We start from the raw sequence: 21,243 nt of genomic DNA, 5'->3' as shown, positions 1-21,243 counted from the left end.
ATTATTTTTATTTTTTTTTGGACTTTTACTGATTTTAAAGTATCAAAAATATTAATACTCATTAGTTCTAATTGTCAAAAATTAATTTGCTTTTGTTTCATACTGATGAGGGCATTTATATCCCTTGTTACAAGATTAGTAACAAAAGTATAAGAGATTTGTTTATTCCCTATATGAAATGCTGCATATCAAATGGAGATTTTGTGCATTTATACATCATTTCATCACAATAATAATAATAATAATAATAATAATAATAATAATAATAATAATAATAATAACAACAACAACAACAACAACGATGCAGTTTTAACACAAAAAGTAAAAGTTTGACAGTGCATAAATATGACCTTTAACTATTCAAAACTGTACATATATGACCTCCCTTCAAGTCAGCCCTTTTAACGACGTGACATCGTGTGATTGGATGAGCTTTCCACGTAGGCGCGAGTGAAACTCATGCATGGGGGTTGCAAAATCGGAGGTTATATTTGTGCAGGTTTTGAATAGTTAAAGGTTCTATTTGTGCACTGTCAAAGTTTAAGGTCAAAGTTATAATTTGATGTCAAGTTTAGGATCATATTTATATATTATGCCTTTTTTCTTTTATTCTGTCCCAAAAGAATGTCATACTGTATGTTAAGTTGTTCTGATTGTTTTAAAAAACATCCTACTGTTTATGGGATATTCCAAAAGCTATGCATTTTTTGAGCATCCAACATGGGTACTGAAACAATTTTTGAGAATTTGAGCAGTATAGGTCATACATTCATATTAGAAACGTCTCTATTTACTATATATATATCATATGACATAATCATATAGATGACAACTTTCAAAAGTTGTCTTTCTTTCTTAAACTATATGCTCAAGTCAAAAACACCGTCATATAAATTGAGATGGAGAGAATAATAAGTTTTAAATTATGCAACATTTGAATGATAATAATAATAATCTTAAATCTTCATAAATGATAAATTTGTTTGAGCTACATCTTAGTTTTATGTGGGATTTGACTTCAGACTTGAAAATCTGATTATATTTGCAGTGATTGTTATTCTGTATAGGGCTAATTTTTGGTATGATCAAATGTTGGAGTCATTGCCTGAGAACTAACAGTTTAGGTTTTAATTCTAATTAGTATCATGCCTACGCATATTGTGGAGGAAATCACCCGTAACAAAATTATGAAAATATTTTCGTCAGCGAGTTATGTGCATCAACTCAATCTTACGACAACATATTCAGTGTATTCTCACAAAGTGGGGTCTAGGGAGGTAAAGTGTACGCAGTGCACCACTACCTCAGATGAAGTAGAGAGGCGTTTCCGATATACCCCCGGCTCATGACAGATAAAAGTATAACAAACAAAAAACATAAAACAAACAACAAAAAGGATATCACTCGCTAGATAATAAAGGAAACAGGAGATCCACAAGTATAAAGTATTTTGAAAATATTAGGCATCACCAAAACACTACAAACAAGAAACTACAGGCGCTGCAAACAAAGCATTCTTCCCTACTATTACTCCTACCCACTAACCTTCTATTGTAATCCGCGTCCTCCGCACCTTTCTATCAAGGTCCTTTGTAAGCTGTAACTGGTGCATGTCATGCCTAATAACCGATATGTGTGGAAATACATGTAACATGTGATATGTGTGGTTGTCAAGATGATCATTTTTATGATTGTGCCCATTCTTCTTATGCTCCCCTAAACTCTGTTGACGCTGCTACTGTTCCATCGATCATCAAAGGTAAGCTACAATTCCCGCTACTTTATTAATTAGCTCTATTGTGCTAAAATTTGCTAAGAAAAAACTATGCACTCCCAAGAGTTTGATAAATTGCCCAAATGAGCTTTTCAAGGATTTTTGTGAAGTCGAGTGTAGCAGCCCGATATCTAAAGGCAATGTAGCAGTTGTCACTTAAGTGTGGGGTGGTTATTTAGGAGTCTTTGAACCTAAATTGTATTCGTTTATGGCGAGAATCATTTCATGGCCAACTTGGCGCGACATACATGTAGTTTCGACCAACCTTGTGAACCATTGTGCTAAAGGGATATATTTTTCGTCATAAGGGAGTTTCCAACACTCACTCTATTTATCTTCTTTTGGAAATTTTTAACCACTAGACAGAGTGTCTAGCGGCCTTCTATCATAAACAAAAGATCCTCAGGACCACCTAAGAATTCGTCGTCCGACTGAATCTGCTTTTTCCTGGATGCTATATAGGAGTCCTCGTTGTTCCTTTCCTCCACCGGGAATAAGTACAAGCAAAGGGAGCTAGGCATTACCTTACCAATCCTAATGAAGTAACGAATTTCTACTAATTAACAAGCATTTGCTCTCATCAAATCCTTTTTTTTTTTTTGTGATATTGTGCAACTGAGGACAGTGCACATTCTCAAGTCTAGGGTGGGAATGTGAGAATTGAGTTTGGCCTGAACTTATTGTTATACTTAATATGTGCGGTGACTTCTTTGTTATACTAAATGATTAGATGTTAGGTCACTGTAATTGTGTAATTGTTGTTTTTGTTTTTAGTATATTGGCTTAGTCGTGGGTTTTCTTTAAACCATGGCTAATTCCCGAGGATGCTAATTTTCTTTTGAACCTGGTGTTTTTAGGTAGATTTTATTTTCATTTAGTTTGGACTTTTTGACGATGGTAGTATGACAGTTGTCTTGAGGGAATAATCATTAGGATGAGCGAGCAAGTAAAGAAAATGAAGAAGTCTAGTATAGTGAACTAAGTGACATGTTCTCTTTTGGGGTTTAGGGCCAAGTGTGTGGATTGCATGCCCTTTTTCAGATGCCTTGAGAATTTTTGCGATCGCTTTGCACACTTTGAGGCTCGAATTTGTACTTCTATAAAGTATTGGATCTGCCTTTTCTTCGCCAGCTTTCTGCAGCAACTTTACTATCCAAGTTGAGGAAAGATGATGTCGAAGAGAGGGCAGATCCAAAACTCTATACAAGTCTTATTGGGAGCCTATTGACCTGACTGCTTCCAAACTAGATGTAATGTTCGCTGCTAGTATATTGTCCCAATATATGCAGAGTCCCATAAAGAGTGTTAAAAGGGTGTTAGGATACATTCGAGGGACCATTGATGATGGAATTTGGTATAGAATTGTGGAGAACGGAACTATTATTGGTTGTTCAGATAGTGATTGGGGTGGATGTTTGGATTATTACAATAGCACAGCTAGTTACTCATTTTCATTTGGTTCGGTCATTTTTCTCAGAGCATAAAGAAGCAATATTCAGCAGAAGCTGAGTATGTGGCTGCTGCTTCTGCTACAAATCTAGGAATTTGGTTGAAAAAGATCTTGTTTGAATTCTATCTGTTGCCAAAAGAACCAAAGTGAACTATGTTGCAATAAATCAGCCATTGCAATGACTGAAATCCTTTACAGCATGGACGAACAAAGCATATCAACATTAGATTTCATGCTTTAAGAAATGCGGAGAAGAATGGTCAAGTTAAATTGGTGCATTGCATAAGTGAAGAACAACAAGCTGATATTCTAACCACGGCACTTCCCACCAACAAGTTTTGAGTTTCAAAAAATGTTGCAAGGAGTTTAAATGAAAAATCTTAAGGAGGAGCGTTGTGATATTAAGATTTCTCTAGATTTTCCAAGATAAGTAGATATTTTGGAGTTTTAAAGTAGACAAACTTTTGGGGTTAAAATGAGTGGCGGTTAATGAACTATATGTACATAGTGTGAGATATTTTGCTTGTTATGTGGTTGTAAGTCTCACGCTTTATCTATCGAAAAGCCTCTGAAATGAAATCAATAGAGAGAACAGAACTCTAAAAGTTTCAGCTTTCTCCTTCATCTTCAAATTCTGCAGCAATTTACATCTGCAATTTCTCTGTTGTTCCTCCTTGTAGCTTTAAAATTCTTTTTTCTTTTCTTTCTAACAGGCAGTTAGGATCAGTAAATATGTTTTGAAACTGAACTTTCACAAGAATAATCCGCTATAATAATTCCATTAGACGAAGTTGAATAGATGACACTTGAATTACAGTTAAGACGATGTTAATTCGATGAGCTAAGGCAATAAGAATTTAATGATACAACTCCCTTTCGTTTGGAAAGAAGCGCAGGGTTATCAAAGGCAAAAAGTGCAAATTACTTTGTTGGGTCTTCAAGAGTCTATTTTCCAATAGACACCCAGTTCAAGCAAAAACGTCAAAAAGCAGTTCTAAAAAGGAAAAGTGGAAAACAACAAGAGAAAAGAAGCCACGACAAAATGCAAAAAGAACGCATGACAAAGCATATTAAAAGGAACCCTCACAACAACAAAATGCTGCGATAATCTTAGTGCAAGAAACATCAGATAGTCAGAAATGGCATAACAAGGAACCCTCAAACTAATACTATGATAACTAGTACAAAGGAATAAGCAAGACAACTCACAACTACCTAACAACCCATCTACCCTAATCCATTTCCTCCATAACTACCTATCTAAGATCATGTCCTCGGTAACCACCTCTGCCCAATACTTTTTCGTCCTACCTCTAACTCTTTTGTGACAATCCATAGTCAACCTTTTGCACCTTTGGACTGGGGCATCCATGCATCTCCTCTAAACATCCCTAAACTATCTTAGCCTTGCTTCTGGCATCTTGTCCTCCATCGAGGCCACTCCTACCTTCTCTTGGATATCTTCATTTATAGTCTTATATATGCCCACACATCCATCTTAGCATCCGGAGTCTTGTGTGATAAAAGGGGCCACCAAAACTTGAAGGCAAGATCTGTAGAGCAGTAGTTAGACTGACTGTGTTGTATGGAATGGAATGTTGGCCATTCAAGAACTCCCACATCCATAAGTTGAGAGTTGCAGAAATGAGGATGCTTAACTAACTGAAATGAAATACATAATTTTACTTCACAATCATTCATTAATCTTTCACATTTTTACAAGACATGTCTTACTACAGATGATCCGTTCTTATGGTAGTGGCAACAATGGTACTTTTTACAACATATTTACCACTGGTTTCAACCCAACTCAAGGAACCATAAACCAGATAATTATCTACTAGCAATGGACCTTCTATTCTTAGCTTGTAACTTTGTTTTTCATACTTCTCCTTGAAAACCAACTTGTCAGGTGCAACACTAACTTTATATTCATCCATTGGGGTCAATTTTGCCGTGTATGTTGACATACCATCTCCAAAATTAGTCACTGTCCTCCGGAATTCTTGTATCCGTTTAGGATCCGACTTGTTACTGTTCCAGTTGAAATAGCCAATGAAAGATGGATAGTTCAAGTCCAAAGTTGGGTTGGAACAGGAATAAGAGGCGGATCTTGTGATGGCTTTTATCTGATTGGATGTGAAATCTAAAGCACAGAGGAGATTTATGTAGTCTTCAGGTGTGACATCGTAGATAAGCCCGGGATCCAGCGCCTTATTTGGATTGATATGACCAGCCCCCATGGCTAGGGGATTAGCAGCATTGTTGTTGTTGCCAATGTCTTGGATGGGCCCTTGCGTGTTATCCAACGTATCGGCTGTGGTCATCATGGCTGAGCGGATGGCAGCAGGGCTCCATTTAGGGTGTGCCCCCTTCAAAAGTGCTGCTACACCAGCAGCATGAGGGCATGACATTGACGTGCCAGATATAATGTTGAAGTTACTGTAAAGTTCTCGTGAGTTTATTTCAGTTACCGATAATTGCTGAGGCCATGAAGCTAATATTAAGTCTCCTGGAGCCATAAGGTCAGGTTTGAGGATAAAGGGGCAACTTTTTGATGGTCCCCTTGAGCTGTAGCTAGCAACTTTTGGTGCTGGTTTAGCCCCAAGATGTGTCACTTGAAATTCGAGTCTTGCTTTAGGCGAAGGACTATTCTTGATGTACTCCAAAACTCTATCACCATCTTGAAAGTTCAAAAACATAGCCGGAAAATCGCTTAGGAGGTAGAATTCCAAGTCAGTGGTGTTTGTTATGAAGACACCACTCGAAACGTTTGAATTTCTTACATTGTACACTTGATCACTTATTGATCCATTCGCATCATAACAGACAGAAATTTTGTATGCATTTTTCTCCAGTTCTTTGTGCTCTTGGCATGTGTTTAGAAAAACAATAGAGCTGTTTCTTGAACTTGAATTCCCGGGATAGAGGGATAAACCAGTGACTGAAACTCCATTTCCTAGAGTCAGTTTCGCAAGAAATTCACGATCAACTGTGCCGGCAGCAACAGTGAGAACCCAAGGTGTTCCATTGTGCAAACTCTCATCATCAGGCCCGTCATTTCCTGCTGAAGTGGAAACAAATATTCCTTTCTCCATTGCAGCAAATGCAGTAATAGCTACCGGATCATCATATAGCGGACGACCATCTATGCCAAATGACAAGGATAATACATCCACTCCATCCTCAATTGCTTGATCAATTGCAGCCAGAATATCAGATAACATTGGAGGACCTTCTTCCCACAAAGCCTTGTACATTGCCACATGAGCCTTTGGTGCCATTCCTGTAGGAGACCCAGGGGCATAGCCAAAATACGATGCAGATTCTACAGGACTTCCTGCAGCTGTGGAAGATGTGTGAGTCCCATGCCCCTCCGTGTCACGAGCTGAATTCATCGAGATGGTGATATTTGGTTTGCTAGCAATTAGGCCTTTGTTGAAGTAACGCGCACCAATGAGTTTCTTGTTGCACAAAGAGGAATTGAATTGAGTGCCACTTTCACATTCACCTTTCCATTTTAATGGAACATCATTCATCCCATTATCATAATAACTTCTGCTCTCTGGCCATATCCCTGTATCAACTAAGCCAACTATAACATCTTTGCCATAATTTGACTCTGGCCATGCACCAGAATTGGAATTCAGGCCAAGGAATTGTGACGTATGCGTCGTGTCAATTTTAACTGTCATGTCCCTAGTTGAAGCAAGATATCCTAGAGAATTCTTGATAACCTCTAGCTCAGAAGGACTAAGACTTGCACTAAAACCATGAATGGCGTTAGTGTAAGTATATAGAAGGGAATTTCTGTTATCAGAGCCAATATTTGAGCTATCTGATGCAGAAGCAATAGTAGACAAGTACCAACTATGATGGCTAGAAAAAGCTTTAGGCATGGATGACAAGTCCATATGGATGATATAAGTTTCTGACTGAGAATTATTAAATGGAAATAAGATAGAGAGGAACCAGAAGCACAAGGCAATACAATTTGCCATGTTGAAGAATGACATAGAAGTTGGGATATTTTCCTGAACATTAGCTGGTTTACATATGCAGAGAAGTGAGAATCCAAAGTGATTCGCTTTCTTCCAACTTGTCAATCAGTTGTCCTAGTTAAAAGGAAGTTTCCAATAATTCCAACTCTGCTTCACTCTGAAATGAACTTCTTTGCCCATTACCCCCACCTATCATGTCAAAGTTGTTTTAGTTATACTCTGTCCCTCACAAATCACGTGTCATACTTTTTGGGGTCTGTCCCAAAAGAATGTCATGCTTATGTTGCTGGGACATTTAAAAAGAACAGTGAACTGTGTGCCGGATACTCCAAAAGCTATGCATTTTTGAGGATCCAACAAGATCGTGGCAACAATTTTGGGAAGTTCAAGAATTATAAGTCATACTTCCTTATTTAGAAACAATTTAACTTGAGGTGCTTTATAGTCATACAGTCCATGTGTGTCAAACTCTTGTTTCTTGTTCTTCGATTTCTGTTATTATCTGTTGTTCCGTGTAGGTTGATTATGGTATTGTTTTGATGTAGGATAGTGTTGCTACTATTTGTTGTTTTATTACATTTTGTTGTTTCTTTTATTTCCATTACTTCTTTGCTAGACTGTTTTTATCTGGAGCCGGGGGTCCATCGGAAACAGATGCTCTACCTTTGAGTAGAGGGTAGTATGCGTACAATCTACCCTTCCCAGACCCCATTTCGTGGTACTACACTGGGTATTTTGCTGTTGTTGTTATTTGCCCAGTCAAACGCCGTTATGTAAATTGGCAACGGAGAAGGTAACAAGTTTTAAATTAAGCACAATGATTGAACAGAAGAGTTAACATTTGTGTATGATTTGAACAATGATGATAAAGTTGTTTCCCTTAATCATGGAACCAAAGATACAGACAGGAGCATATCCTGTATCCATCGTACGTAAAGCCATAGCCACTAAAACTGAATTCCAAATTCTATAGATAAAAAGTAGCACTGATGTTATATTTAGTGGTCCATAGACTTAAGCTGATGATCTAGATGAAAAGGAGGACCCATCCAAATAATTGTAAGATTCAGAATTTGAACGTTATGGGTTCCAGATTTTAAAACAGCAACCTCAAAAAAGGGGCAGCCCGGTGCACTAAAACACCTGCTATGTGCAGAGTCTGGGGAAGGACTGGACCACAAGGGTTTATTTTATGCAGCCTCAACTACTAATATGTATTTACTGATTTTCTTAACACATAGGATTTAGGTCAATCTACGCCAATCCATTGCTTACTTTGTGGATACACCCCTTGAAATAACTAGTCATCAACATTGGTTATATGCTTTTAACTCCTCGGTGCTCATCGGCCTTAAATCTTGAAGGTTTTACTTACAGATATGGTGCTCAATATATGTTACTAGTGATTGTCAATATAAAAATATGATATTCGGAGCTTGAGCACCTAGTAGCCACACGGTAGGTCCGTCATTGATCATCAAACTTTCAGGATATACATTTATGACTTGGCTCAGATTTATGACTCATCTTTGTTGTGATCTAAACATAATTAGAAAGAATATTCTCTGCTGATGTATAACTGCTATGTAACAGATGAGAAGAAAATAGAAGACTACCTTATCTTAATCTGTATTATTTCTTGTTGGATTTATGATTTATTGAGCATTTCCTTCTTAACAAAACACAAATGGCTGAGCTGTCTTGTCTTGGATAAATATTTGTCCCTTTAGTAATTCACTTTTATATTTTCTAAGTTCAAAATTAATCCAACTACTGTTAAAGATTGAGAAAAGTAATCATTTGAACTTTTCATGCATCAATCAGCAAGTTGGTCTTTAGCTAAGTGAACAAAATGCATAACTTTACTTCACAATTAATATTCATTAGAGAGTTTCTTAATCAGTTTTGTTCTCACAGAGGTTCCATTCTTATGGTGGTGGCAACTATTGGACTTTTTACAACATATTTACCGCTGGTTTCAACCCAACTCAAGGATCCATGAACCAGGAAATTATCCACTAGCAATGGACCTTCTATCCTTAACTTGTAGCTTTGCTTTTCATACTTCTCTTTGAAAACCAACTTGTCAGGTGTAACACTAACTTTATATTCATTCATTGGGGTCAATTTTGCTGTGTATGTTGACATACCATCTCCAAGATTAGTCACTGTCCTGCTGAATTCTTGTATCCGTTTAGGATCCGACTTGCTGCTGTTGTAATTGAAATAGCCAATGAAAGATGGATAGTTTATGTCCAATGAAGGGTTGGTACAGGAATATGAGGAGGACCTTGTGATGGCTTTGATCTGTTTGGATGTGAAATCTAAAGCACAGAGGAGATTTATGTAGTCTTCTGGTGTAACGTCATAGATCAGCCCTGGGTCCAGTGCCTTATTTGGATTGATATGACCAGATCCCATGGCTAGGGGATTAGCAGCATCGTTGTTGTTACCGATGTCACGGATGGGCTCTTGTATGTTGTCTAACGCATCAGCTGTGGTCATCATGGCCGAGCGGATGGCAGCAGGGCTCCATTTGGGGTATACCCCTTTTAGAAGTGCTCCTACACCAGCAGCATGAGGGCAGGCCATTGACGTACCAGATAAAATGTTGAAGTTACTAAAAAGCTCTCCGGATTTAATATCACCTACTGATAATTTTTGAGGCCATGATGCTAATATCAAGGAGCCCGGAGCCATCAGGTCAGGTTTGAGGATAAAAGGGCAGCTTTGTGATGGTCCCCTTGAACTGTAGCCAGCAACTTTTGGTGCAGGCTTAGCACCTAGATGTGTCACTTGAAACTCGAGTCTTGCTTTAGGTGGAGGACTATTCTTGATGTACTCCAAAACTTTATCACCATCTTGAAAGTTCACAAAGATAGCTGGGAATTCACTTTGGAGGTAAAATTCCAAGTCAGTGGTGTTTGTTATGAAGACACCACCTGAAACGTTTGAATTTTTTACATTGTACACTTGGTCACTTATTGATCCATTTGCGTCATAGCAGACTGCGATTTTGTATGCATTTTTATTCAGTTCCTTATCCTCTTGGCATGCGTTGAGAAAAACGATGGAGCTGTCACTTGAACTTGAGTTCCCGGGATAGAGGGATAAACCAGTGACTGAAACTCCATTGCCTAGAGTTAGTGTCCCAAGAAATTCGCGGTCGACTGTGCCAGCAGCAACAGTGAGAACCCAAGGTGTTCCATTGTGCAAAGTCTCATCATCAGGCCCTTCATTTCCTGCTGAAGTGGAAACAAATATACCTTTCTCCATTGCAGCAAATGCGGCAATAGCTACCGGATCACTGTGTAGGGGACGACCATCTATGCCTAATGACAACGATATTACATCCACTCCATCCTCAATTGCCTGATCAATTGCAGCCAGAATATCAGATAACATTGTACCTTCATCCCATAAAGCTTTGTACATTGCCACATGAGCCTTTGGTGCCATGCCTGTAGGAGACCCGGGGGCATAGCCAAAATAAGATGCAGATTCTACACGACTTCCTGCAGCTGTGGAAGACGTGTGAGTTCCATGTCCTGCTGTGTCACGAGCTGAATTCATCGCAATGGTAATATTCGGATTGCTAGCACTTAGACCTTTGTTGAAGTAACGCGCACCAATGAGTTTTTTGTTGCACATAGAGGAATTAAACTGAGTGCCACTTTCACATTCACCTTTCCACCTTGATGGAACATCAGTCATCCCATTATCACTATAGCTTTTGCTCTCTGGCCATATTCCTGTGTCAATCAAACCAATTATAACATCTCTGCCATAATCTGACTTTGGCCATGCACCAGAATTGGAATTAAGGCCAAGGAATTGGGACGTATGCGTCGTGTCAATTTTAACTGTCATGTCCTTAGTTGCATAAAGATATCCTGGAGACTTCTGGATAATTTCTAGCTCAGAAGGAGAAAGACTTGCACTAAAACCATGAATGGCATTTGAGTAAGCATATACAAGGGAATTTCTGTTACTAAAAGAACCAAGATTTGAGCTATCTGATACTGAAGCAAGAGTGGACAAGTACCAACTATGATGGCTAGAAAAAGCTTTTGGCATGGCTGACAAATCCATATGGATTATATAAGTTTCTTTCTGAGACATAGTAAATGGTAAAAAAATACTAGCAAAGAACCAGAAGCACAAGGCAATACAATTAGTCATATTGTTAATTAATGAAATTGAAGTTGGGATATTTTCTTGAACACAAGTTAGCTTACTTATATAGAGAACTTAGAGGAATGAAACCCTCTTATCCAACTTCTCAATCAGTTGTCCATATTTTCAATATATTGAACTTGCAACTTGCAAGTTAAAAGAAAGCTTGCAATAATTCCCAACTTTGCTTCACTCAAAAAGGAACTTTCTTTGTCATTACCCCCATCTATCATGTCAAAGTTGCTTTAGTTGTACTCCTTCCATCCTAAGTTTTATGTCGTACTTTTCTTTTTAGTCTGCTCCAAGGGAATGTCATACTATATATTTGCTCGGACTCTGTGTCTGATACTCCAAAAGCTATGCATTTTATGAGGATCGCATATGCGTGCAAAGCTATGCATTTTATGAGGATCCCACATGAGTGCGACAACAATTCTAAAAGTCCGAGCAACACAGTTCATACTTTCTTATTTAGAAACAGCTTAGCTTTAAAATTCTCATTTTTCTCTACACATACGAGATGATTTTTAACCAGACAAACATCTATACCATTATTTTAGATCACGAGTTCCAAAATTCAGTTTCTCTTCATTGTCACATAAATTGGGACCGGGAGGGTCACAAGTTGTAATTATATATCATGATTGATTTGAAAGAGTTAAAATTTGTGTATGATTGGAATAATCATGATTAAAATTTGTGCCCTCAATCATGGAAACAGATATACAGACAGGAGTATAGCTTGTATCCATCATGTGTGAAGCCATAGCCACTAAAACTGACTCCCAAATTCTACAGATAAAAAGTAGCACCTAAGTATTATATTTAGTGGTCCATAGACATAAGCTGACGATCTAGATAATGAAGGAGGGACCGACCAAAATAAGCAAATGCAAATTCAGAATTTGAACTTTACGGTACTTAAAACGTATTTCTTCGTTTAAGTTGAGTGCTTATTTAGAGTACGAACTACAAAGGTCAAACGAACTAATTTTTTGTGTGAATTTAGACAGTGAACTTCAGCTTCTCTAGAACAAAATTTTCACATATACTATCTACATAAAAAGTATTATGAAGTCACGAAAATTCACAATTAAAGATATTTTTAAAAATCTAGATCAAAAAAAATAACTCATTTAACTCTCTAAATCATAACTATGACACGTAAATTGAAATAGTGGAAGTAGGGAATTTTAGTAGCCAGAGCCAGCTCTATTGTGAAAGGTATTTGCAGAAACATTTTCCTTCAGCAACAGAAGAACGTGGTCCAGTGGTTCAATGAAGTTAGGTTAGCACCATGAGCTCTCATGTTCAATTTTCAATAAAGACAAACACCGGCTGATTTGTTCCCATCTGTTCTAACCGTGGTGGACAGAGTTATCTGATACCTGTTGTTGCTGATGAGGGGTGACAAGTATCCCAATCACATCATCACACTCACATCATCCAGCTTACACATACAATATAATTGCTAGCAAGTATAGAATTGATCGTTCTTTGTTTTGTTGACTTATTGGTACGTCCTTCACTGACCTCCTATCTTGTGCATTGCAAACAGGTGTATAACCAATGTTAAAGGTTATGTAGGGGCTCGTTTTTTAATAGTTTACTAAAAGGGAAGTTAAGTGCGTAGATATTTTTTTTCTTTAAAAAATTATTAAATTAAGCTAGAAAATAATCTATAATAATAGTGTCTTACTCTCTTATACTCAACGACCTATTCCAAGAAACAACTATCCAAGAAACAACTATCTCAAGTTTAAATAATGTCTAATAATTTTGGGGTCGTTTGGTTCCTGGATAAGAAAAAAGTTTAATGTATTAAACTTGATTACTGGATAATTAAGAATAGAGTTTTATGTATTAAATTATGTACGCATAATTTATACAATATTAAGTAGGTGGATATGAAACACGTTTTTCATGTATAAAATTACTATAATGTTTGGTTTATAGCTTCAAAATTCTCATGAGCAATATATGTATAAGTTATAAGGAAATCTATGCATTATTTTATGCAGGATAGGAGGTGGAATAAATTACACATAATATTTAATAACTAAAATCTGCATAAAATAATGCATAAATTTCCTCATAACTAATTCATTATAATTACTAATACTTGTATAACTCTAACCAGCTATCAGACCTTTTTTAAGTTTAATTATATATCAAGTCTGCTAAAATAGGATCATCCTTCTTCAATTTGAGCTTCTATTAATTTCCTTTTAATTTAGATGTATAATTCACAAATATGTTTAACAATAATGCATTTGTGAATTTAAACTTTTTTTACTAATTGACACGGGATGCACATACGGTTTATGAGATGAATACGGAGCGCACAAGATAGACGTGTGGCGTACCAGCTGCATGTAAGACGCACATAGAAACTAATTTTACTGAACATACTTAAAGCATCTTATTAAAATTTGGCTTTAAGCCATCAATTTCATTGAGTCACCTCTATTAGTATACCGGTTGATTGGCTATGTAAATTTTTATCTTATTGGTTAAAATTTTATTTCCTACCTTATTTATGGGAATTCGATTTCCACCTTATAATCCCCTTTCCTTGCCCATCTTTTAACTAAGAAAAAAACAAAGAAGAGAGTGGGAGTTATTTATTTAGCCGAGCCAAACGAGCTTTTGCCCTTAGCCAAATTCACGAAATTTTGAAACAAATTTACAATAGTCTTATTTATTTTTACATCTTGTTGTTTCTTTTATTATTCTTTTCACATTTGGAGAGTGACATAAGGATTCTTGCAATGAATTTAAAATAATAATAATAATAATAATAATAATAATAATAATAATAATAATAATAAACAGAATGAAGGGGAATTATGGCTCTAATTGCCTTAATAAGACCATTAATCATGAGGAACACTGCATACAAACTAATAATTTTGTACAGGAATCCCTTATTATAAAACTATTGTAGACCGCCCATGTGTTTTTGTTAGATAGAATTCAGTCAATTTTTATTGACAGAAACACATTTGGTGCTACCATACTTTTTATCTTACAAAAAAGTTTCCACTGGTAGTATGAGTTTCCACAAGTGGAGCCTCCAAGTAATTAATAAAGTTACTGTTATGTGATCAGGAAATTATAAATTCAAGCGGTGAAAATAGTCTCTAGCATAAATACAAGATAAGATTGTATACAATATACCTTTATGATTTGATTTTTTTCGAACCGCACACATAACGAACACTTTGGTACACCTAGGTAGAATGAGTTTCTGCTATTTTAGAAGACTTCAAGTCAATTTGTTATAAAAGCAGTAAATGAAAAAAGTTTCCGACTTTTGCTAGTGACATTTTTTTAGTTTCTGTGGTTTTAGAAGACTTCAAGTCAATTTGTTATAAAAGCAGTAAATAAAAAACGTTTCCAACTTTTGCTAATGACATTTTTTTAGTTTCTGTGTTTTTAGAAGACTTAACCTGTTTGGTCATGGATATTTTTTCTTTTTTTCTGAATTATTTTTTTGAAGTTGGAAATTATGGTGTTTGGCCATAAAAATTTGAAAAATAATTCCGGAATTAAATTCCGAAAAGGGAAAATAACTTTTTATTGTTTCCCTTTTTTCCACTTTCAATTTCAACTTCCATTATTATTATATATAACCCCAATCTTTAAATTTTTACACAAACTCCTCTTATTAACTAAATTCCGTAATTTTTTTAAAAGACCAAATTCAATAAAATAATTAATTCAAGTGAAAATAATTAAGAATTTTTATCAACAAATTTAAGAATATATAAAATATATTTATATCTATCAATCATATTTATCAAAATATATTTTTTCTCTATTCAATTGATTATGGTTAGATAAACTTATTTAATTCGTGTTTGTGATATTTTTATTCAAATTTTAGAATAATAACAATCATAATTAGTTTGTTGTTAATTCTTTTATCAATTGAAGACATAAATTATTTTCTCAACATTTGGTTATATGTTAGTAGGTAAATTAGTAATTGGATGATTTTGATAATTTTTAAAAGTTGAGGGCATAAAATCATATTTAATATTTTTTTGAAAAGTCTAAAGAAAAATTTCAAAAAGACATGGCAAACACAACTCCAACTCCAACTTCATCTTCAACTTCAATTCTAACTTAAAAAAAGTAATTTTCATGGTCAAACGGCTACTTAAAGTCAATTGTTATAAAAGCACTAAATAAAAAAAGTTTCCTACTTTTGCTAGTGACATTTTTTTAGTTTCTGTATTTTAGAAGACATCAAGTCAATTTGTTATAAAAGCAGTAAACAAAAAAAAGTTTCCAACTTTTTCTAGTGCCATTTTTTTAGGAACTTCTTTTGGGAAAAGAGGGGGGTGAACATAGTAAAGGAATATTATTTGGTTATGAGTCATATCTGTCCTATCATTAAGGAAAGAAGGAAAAAAAATGGCAAATGGCTCTACCAGCAAGTCAGTCACATGGATTTTAAATTAATATCTAACAAGACCTGAAGTCAATCATTTCCATACATGCAGAAGAACAAAGGAAAGTTTGGCATGAATATTTGGTAACAATAACAATAATATATTCAATTTTAATGTAATCCCACAAAATGGGGTTTAGGATGGGATGCAGTTTTGTAATAATCCTTCAAGTCATTTTTTATATTTATGCTTATCTTCACCGTTTGAGCTTTTCCATAGTTGTCCCAAGTCATTTATGACTTGCTGGGACCGGCGGCTCGGTTACTGGGTAGTTCGTTTGATTTTTAGAGTCAATTCCCTGTTTTGAAGTCTTCACTGGTTTCAAATGACCATCGGGCGAAAACTTCAGTGAAAAGATCTCGGATGCAAATTTTGACTGTGCCAGCAGATTCGAAATATCAATTTTAATTTAGGTAGACCTTTGGTTCGGTTTCAATGCACCTGACCTCATTTCGACCTATGGATCGGAAAGTTGAAAAATTAAAATTTGAGTGTGGGACCCATATTTGGTTGAAACGACCTCGAATTGAAAATCCGACTTCTTCTTCGTGTTCGAAACGTTGATTTTTGGCTAAGGGGACCTTAGTTCAGGTTTCAAGGCTTCCAATCTTATTTTGGGCTATTGAGCGTATTTTATGAAAAACTAAACTATAGGTGTGGGCCCCACTTTTTATCGAAACAATCTTTTATGAAAGTTTTGATGATTCCAATGGATTTGAAATGTGGTTTACACTCAAATTTCACTATTGGGTCATATTATTTGGGTTCCAAATGGGTTTCGAAGGTCAAAAATAAGTTTTTGACTTTGTTGTCACGGCGTACCGCGTCACTTCGCCGAGGGGGTCTATAAATAGACCCCAAGGTCGCGAATTTGGGGATTTTTCATTCATCTTTGAGAGCCTAAAACCCTAAATGGGTATGATAACTCAAAATTGAGTCTTGTGGGTGTCTTGGGAGATTTGTAAACATCTATTATCATGATTTTCACCCGGATTAAGGTAAGATTTCATCGATGAATTTCTTGATTTTTGACCCAAAATCCCAAATTCACTTAGGGCTTACTTTTAGGCCAAATATTGCTTGTTTTTCACACCTTTTTAAGGGTTTTGATTCCTTGTTCATGTATGAACTTTGGGTTGATTTCGAAAATGTATTTTCTGTAAGTGGGACCCACTTAAAATTTTTGGTATCGTTTTTGGATCTGAAGCACAATAGTGCAATATGAGTATCGTTAAACTCGTATTGATGAGTAGATTATTATTTTGATAGTGTGATGGCATTTTGGGAATTATGAAGTGAAGATGGGCGTGTGTTGCATGAAGTGGGGTTTTGCAATTTGGACTTGAGGTAGGCTTCTATCTACTTTTCTTCATAGATGATGTGTGATATATGTTGTGTGTGAATATGGATGTTAAGCTTGATTATGAGTAGGATAACTTGTCCTTGATTCTTGATGTTTGGAGATTAGATAAGGGCTTTGGATCCTTAAAATGACATGTTTATAACCCTTTTGAATCCTATTGCTTTCCCTCTCTAGTTTAGATTTATTGTAGCATGGTTATGATGTAAACCTATGTTTGGGATATGGTTTTAGCATTTGAAGCATGATTTGTATATTTGACCTATTTGGATTAGTGTGGTAATCTTGAAATCGTAATTTGGGTAGAGTTGACTTGAGTACCCTTGTTTCTAGTCGAAGTTATTATCTTAGGCTTGAATATGACTTACTTGACATCTAGAAGATGAACTAGATACCTTAGCCTAATTTGGGGCACAATATGCCTAATTATGGAAATTGGGGATTAGGAGTGGGATCGTCCGACCCACATAGGCCGAAACTTGTGTTAATTTTTGTGGACTTAGTTGCGGATATTAGACATAGATGAGGCTAGTAAACCTTACAATAAGGTTACTTTGTAACTTGGTAACTTGTAATGATGTTCCTGAAATGTGGCTTTTGAGTTGTGGTTATGATACTTCTTGCGGAAGTGATATTGGGCATTTAGAGTTGATATTCCTCCTAGATACGTTACGTGACCTATAGAGATGTTATTTCTTCTTAGACTTGATGGTTGGTGATGTTGGGTGTATTTATGCATTCTAGTGTCACTATTCTAGTCTTTTTAGCCTTGTTTTGAGGATGATTCATGTGCTTAATTTGTTGGTAATGATATACATGTGCATTTAAGTGTCCATGTATGTGTTTACAAGGTTTAATGGTGTTTTCACATGAGTTTTGATTCAAATTGATCATTTAGAATTCAACCGAGCAAACTAGTGTGACTACCTTGAACTAGGTGTTTGTCTAGTCTCTTGTGTTGGGTTCTAATGTGTTTTAATGAGTTACTAAGGTTGTTATTATGTATTTATATGTGAAACAACTTAGTTATAATGTTCAAGGGTCAATTGGATCAAGACAGAGTCAAAACAATAAGCTTAAGCTCAATGAGAATTTAGCCTATGCTTAGCTCGTGTTTCTAGTTCACCGTTGAGGATGTTGTATTGTTTTGAGCTCTAAATTGTTGTGTTTAATGCTATAGGAGGTTTGTTGAATGTATTGTGATGATATATGAAGTATATACAAGCTTCAAATCAAGTGAAAACAACTCAAAAAGGGTTGGAATGGATCACGGAAACACAATACGCTACTTGATGCCAATTTGGACACCTGGAATGTCCAGGGGAAGTGAGGGCGTGTGTAAACTCCTTTGGGCACGTGCGGCACTCCAAAATGTTTAGAAGGCATCAAAACAGTGAACCAAGGTGATATGGAGGCGACTACTTGCCTGGAGCGGCGCTCAAACCAGGGTGCAGCCTTGCCTTGAGCAGGGCTATAGCTAGGGCGGCGCCCTCTCCAGTCCCGGGCTCAATAGCTGAAGTTTATATTGTCCAACACGGAATGGGCTTGCTCCTATACTATAAATACATGTTATATTACATTTTTACATACTTTTGGACAATCTTGGGACATCTTGAAACACCCTAGATCACTTGGGACATCATTGGAGGCTACCACAACTTTTTTTTAGGTTTTATCATTCTTTAATTCAGTTTCTTTCATGGTTTGTATCATCAATCCAAGGGATTGGATGATGAATATTTCCATTAAAGGCTAAAATTCCTTTTCTGGGGTTAAGGCCAAGATCATGAATACTTTCGTTTTGAATTAAGTTTGTTTGATTTGCTTATCATTATGGTTGTTTGTTTATTCTTAATTTAACTATTTTAAGGGTTAGCTACCCTTTGAATACATCAATTGTCAACCTTTTGATATCGGGAGAGGGAATAGGGAGATAGAACATGGGAATAAATAATGTTTAGATTTTTATTTTTTTTATAAAATAAAGAATTAAACTTAGCACCTAGCCTAGGACAGGGATGTACTTAGGAGCCTTACTTGATTCAAACATAGGATGATAGCTTTGATAAATTAATTGGATTATTACATCCCCTCTCAATGATGTAGTTGTAATATCCAAATTAAGTAAAAGGTTAGAGGTTGGGAGACCATAATCATGCAATTAACCCTACAAATCAAGATAAGCAAGTTAACGAATGAAATTCAATAACGTAGTATGATTGTTCGTAAGCCTTAACCCTGGGATTCTATCCATTGATTGTCCTAAGTCATTACTTTTCCGCATTAGTTTAGTTTATTTTTAATTTACAATTCTAAAACTCTGTTGTTTACTTTTTCTCAATCGTTAAACTAGAATTTGATAGGCGGCAAACGCAGGTCCCTGAGAGATCGATACTTGAGCTTCCTTGAAGCTACTTTACTACTTGATAAGACCACGTACACTTAAGTGTGCTCTTGGGCGTCGTCAATTGGCCTATAGAGTTGCTATTTTTTTTAGTCATGATTATTAGACCTATAGAGAGATAATATTCCTTGTAGTCATAATGTATGACCTATCGATATAAGATATTCTATAGACAATTTCATGTCTGTCTATATTATGCCTCCAATATGTGAGATACCTCTTATATGTGAGATTATTAGAGATATGCTACGACTTATAAATATGATTATTGATATGAGTTTCGGATATGTATATGGGCCTAAGGCTATGATTATGATGTTGTGACTATTTCGGATAAATTAATGGGCCAAGGGCCGTGTTATGATAATAATTGAATATCTGAGGAGTGTTTATCAGTGTAAAGAATATGATTACAGTTTATGAATCCATATATGTTTGTATACACATCTCTCCGATATGGGCCGAAGAAAGATGTGGTATATTGCTTACGACTTTATTTGTTGGATACTGGTGATGGCATGCATAAATTTGGTACATTCATAAGTATTATATCAGTAATTTATGTGATTGTAGCTGAAATATGATCTTACGACTGTTTTGCCTAATTAATAGTTAAGCTATGTGTTAACTAGTTGTCTATTAGGGTATTCCAGCTCTTGATGGCTAGGAATATAATGTATTAGTTAATGAATCTTGCTTAGTTGAAACATGATAGCTAGCGATGGTTAATGCGTGAATTATGGTGAGGTTGGGTCTAGCATAGGCGAAGGCTAGTTGGTATTGATGACTAAGTTCGTGATGTCGATTAGTCAATAAATGAGGAGTTGTGTGTTAATGAGGCTAGAAAATAAGAGATGTTGGTAATAAGAGGTGACTAGTTAATAACTTTGAATAGTTGCTAAATGGTTAACTAATGAATAGTTAAGCAAGGATTAGTTGGTAAACGATGGTTCGTTAATGAATGGTGCCAGTTAATAAAAGACAGTTAGGTGACAAGTAGTAATGTGTTGTCTAGTAATGATTAACGGATATAGGATGATTAATTGATAATAATGAATGGTGGATAAATGACGGTTTTGGTTTAATGATGAACCTTGACTAGATGTTAGATGTTAGCTATTAAATAAATAGTGGTTAGTTGTAATCCCATGAATAAAGATTATGGGAAGGATAATATTTAGGCTAATAACTAGAGGTTATGTGATGACTAGCAAACTAGTGATTCTATTATAATGAGTGTTGGTTAGCTAATAATGAGTAGTTGAAAATTATTGACTAGATAGATATTCTATGGTGATATGACTATGTTTATGAGTATTTTAGTGTATGTTATTCGGTAATGACTATTATGACGATATACTGATACCCGAAAAGGCCGGAGATACTATTATGATGATATATTGATACCCGGCAAGGTCGAAGAATATATTGATGATATATTGATACCCAACAAGGTCGGAGGATATTATTGTGATGATATTGATACCCGGCAAGGTCGGAGGATATTTTGATGATATATTGATACCCGGCAAGGCTGGAGGATACCATTGTGATATTTTGATGCCCAGCAAGGCCGGATGATATATTGATGATATGTTGATACTCGACAAGGATGGAG

General features: G+C 35.8%; 2 protein-coding genes across 2 annotated transcripts; both read right to left on the bottom strand.

The window, feature by feature from the left end:
* Positions 1 to 4,887: 4,887 nt before the first annotated feature.
* LOC107850676 (subtilisin-like protease SBT3) lies at positions 4,888 to 7,735 on the bottom strand. The gene has a single exon (XM_016695374.2). It carries the CDS (start codon positions 7,238 to 7,240, stop codon positions 4,958 to 4,960), a length of 2,283 nt encoding a protein of 760 aa, XP_016550860.2. The 5' UTR covers positions 7,241 to 7,735; the 3' UTR covers positions 4,888 to 4,957.
* Positions 7,736 to 9,065: 1,330 nt separating this feature from the next.
* Positions 9,066 to 11,510, bottom strand: LOC107850677 (subtilisin-like protease SBT3). Its single transcript, XM_016695375.2, has one exon. The coding sequence runs from the start codon at positions 11,405 to 11,407 to the stop codon at positions 9,137 to 9,139; it is 2,271 nt and encodes a 756-aa protein (XP_016550861.2). The 5' UTR covers positions 11,408 to 11,510; the 3' UTR covers positions 9,066 to 9,136.
* Positions 11,511 to 21,243: the final 9,733 nt, after the last annotated feature.

This window comes from Capsicum annuum, chromosome 12 (genome assembly GCF_002878395.1).
Source record: "Capsicum annuum cultivar UCD-10X-F1 chromosome 12, UCD10Xv1.1, whole genome shotgun sequence".
NCBI classification, from domain to species: domain Eukaryota; kingdom Viridiplantae; phylum Streptophyta; class Magnoliopsida; order Solanales; family Solanaceae; genus Capsicum; species Capsicum annuum.
The sequence above is the reverse complement of the archived record's forward strand: the minus strand, read 5'-3'. Positions and strand labels throughout refer to the sequence as shown.

Excerpts from the sequence above, each read along its gene's own strand:
- LOC107850677 (XM_016695375.2), bottom strand. The coding sequence starts at position 11,407 with ATGACTAATTGTATTGCCTTGTGCTTCTGGTTCTTTGCTAGTATTTTT.
- LOC107850676 (XM_016695374.2), bottom strand. The coding sequence starts at position 7,240 with ATGTCATTCTTCAACATGGCAAATTGTATTGCCTTGTGCTTCTGGTTC.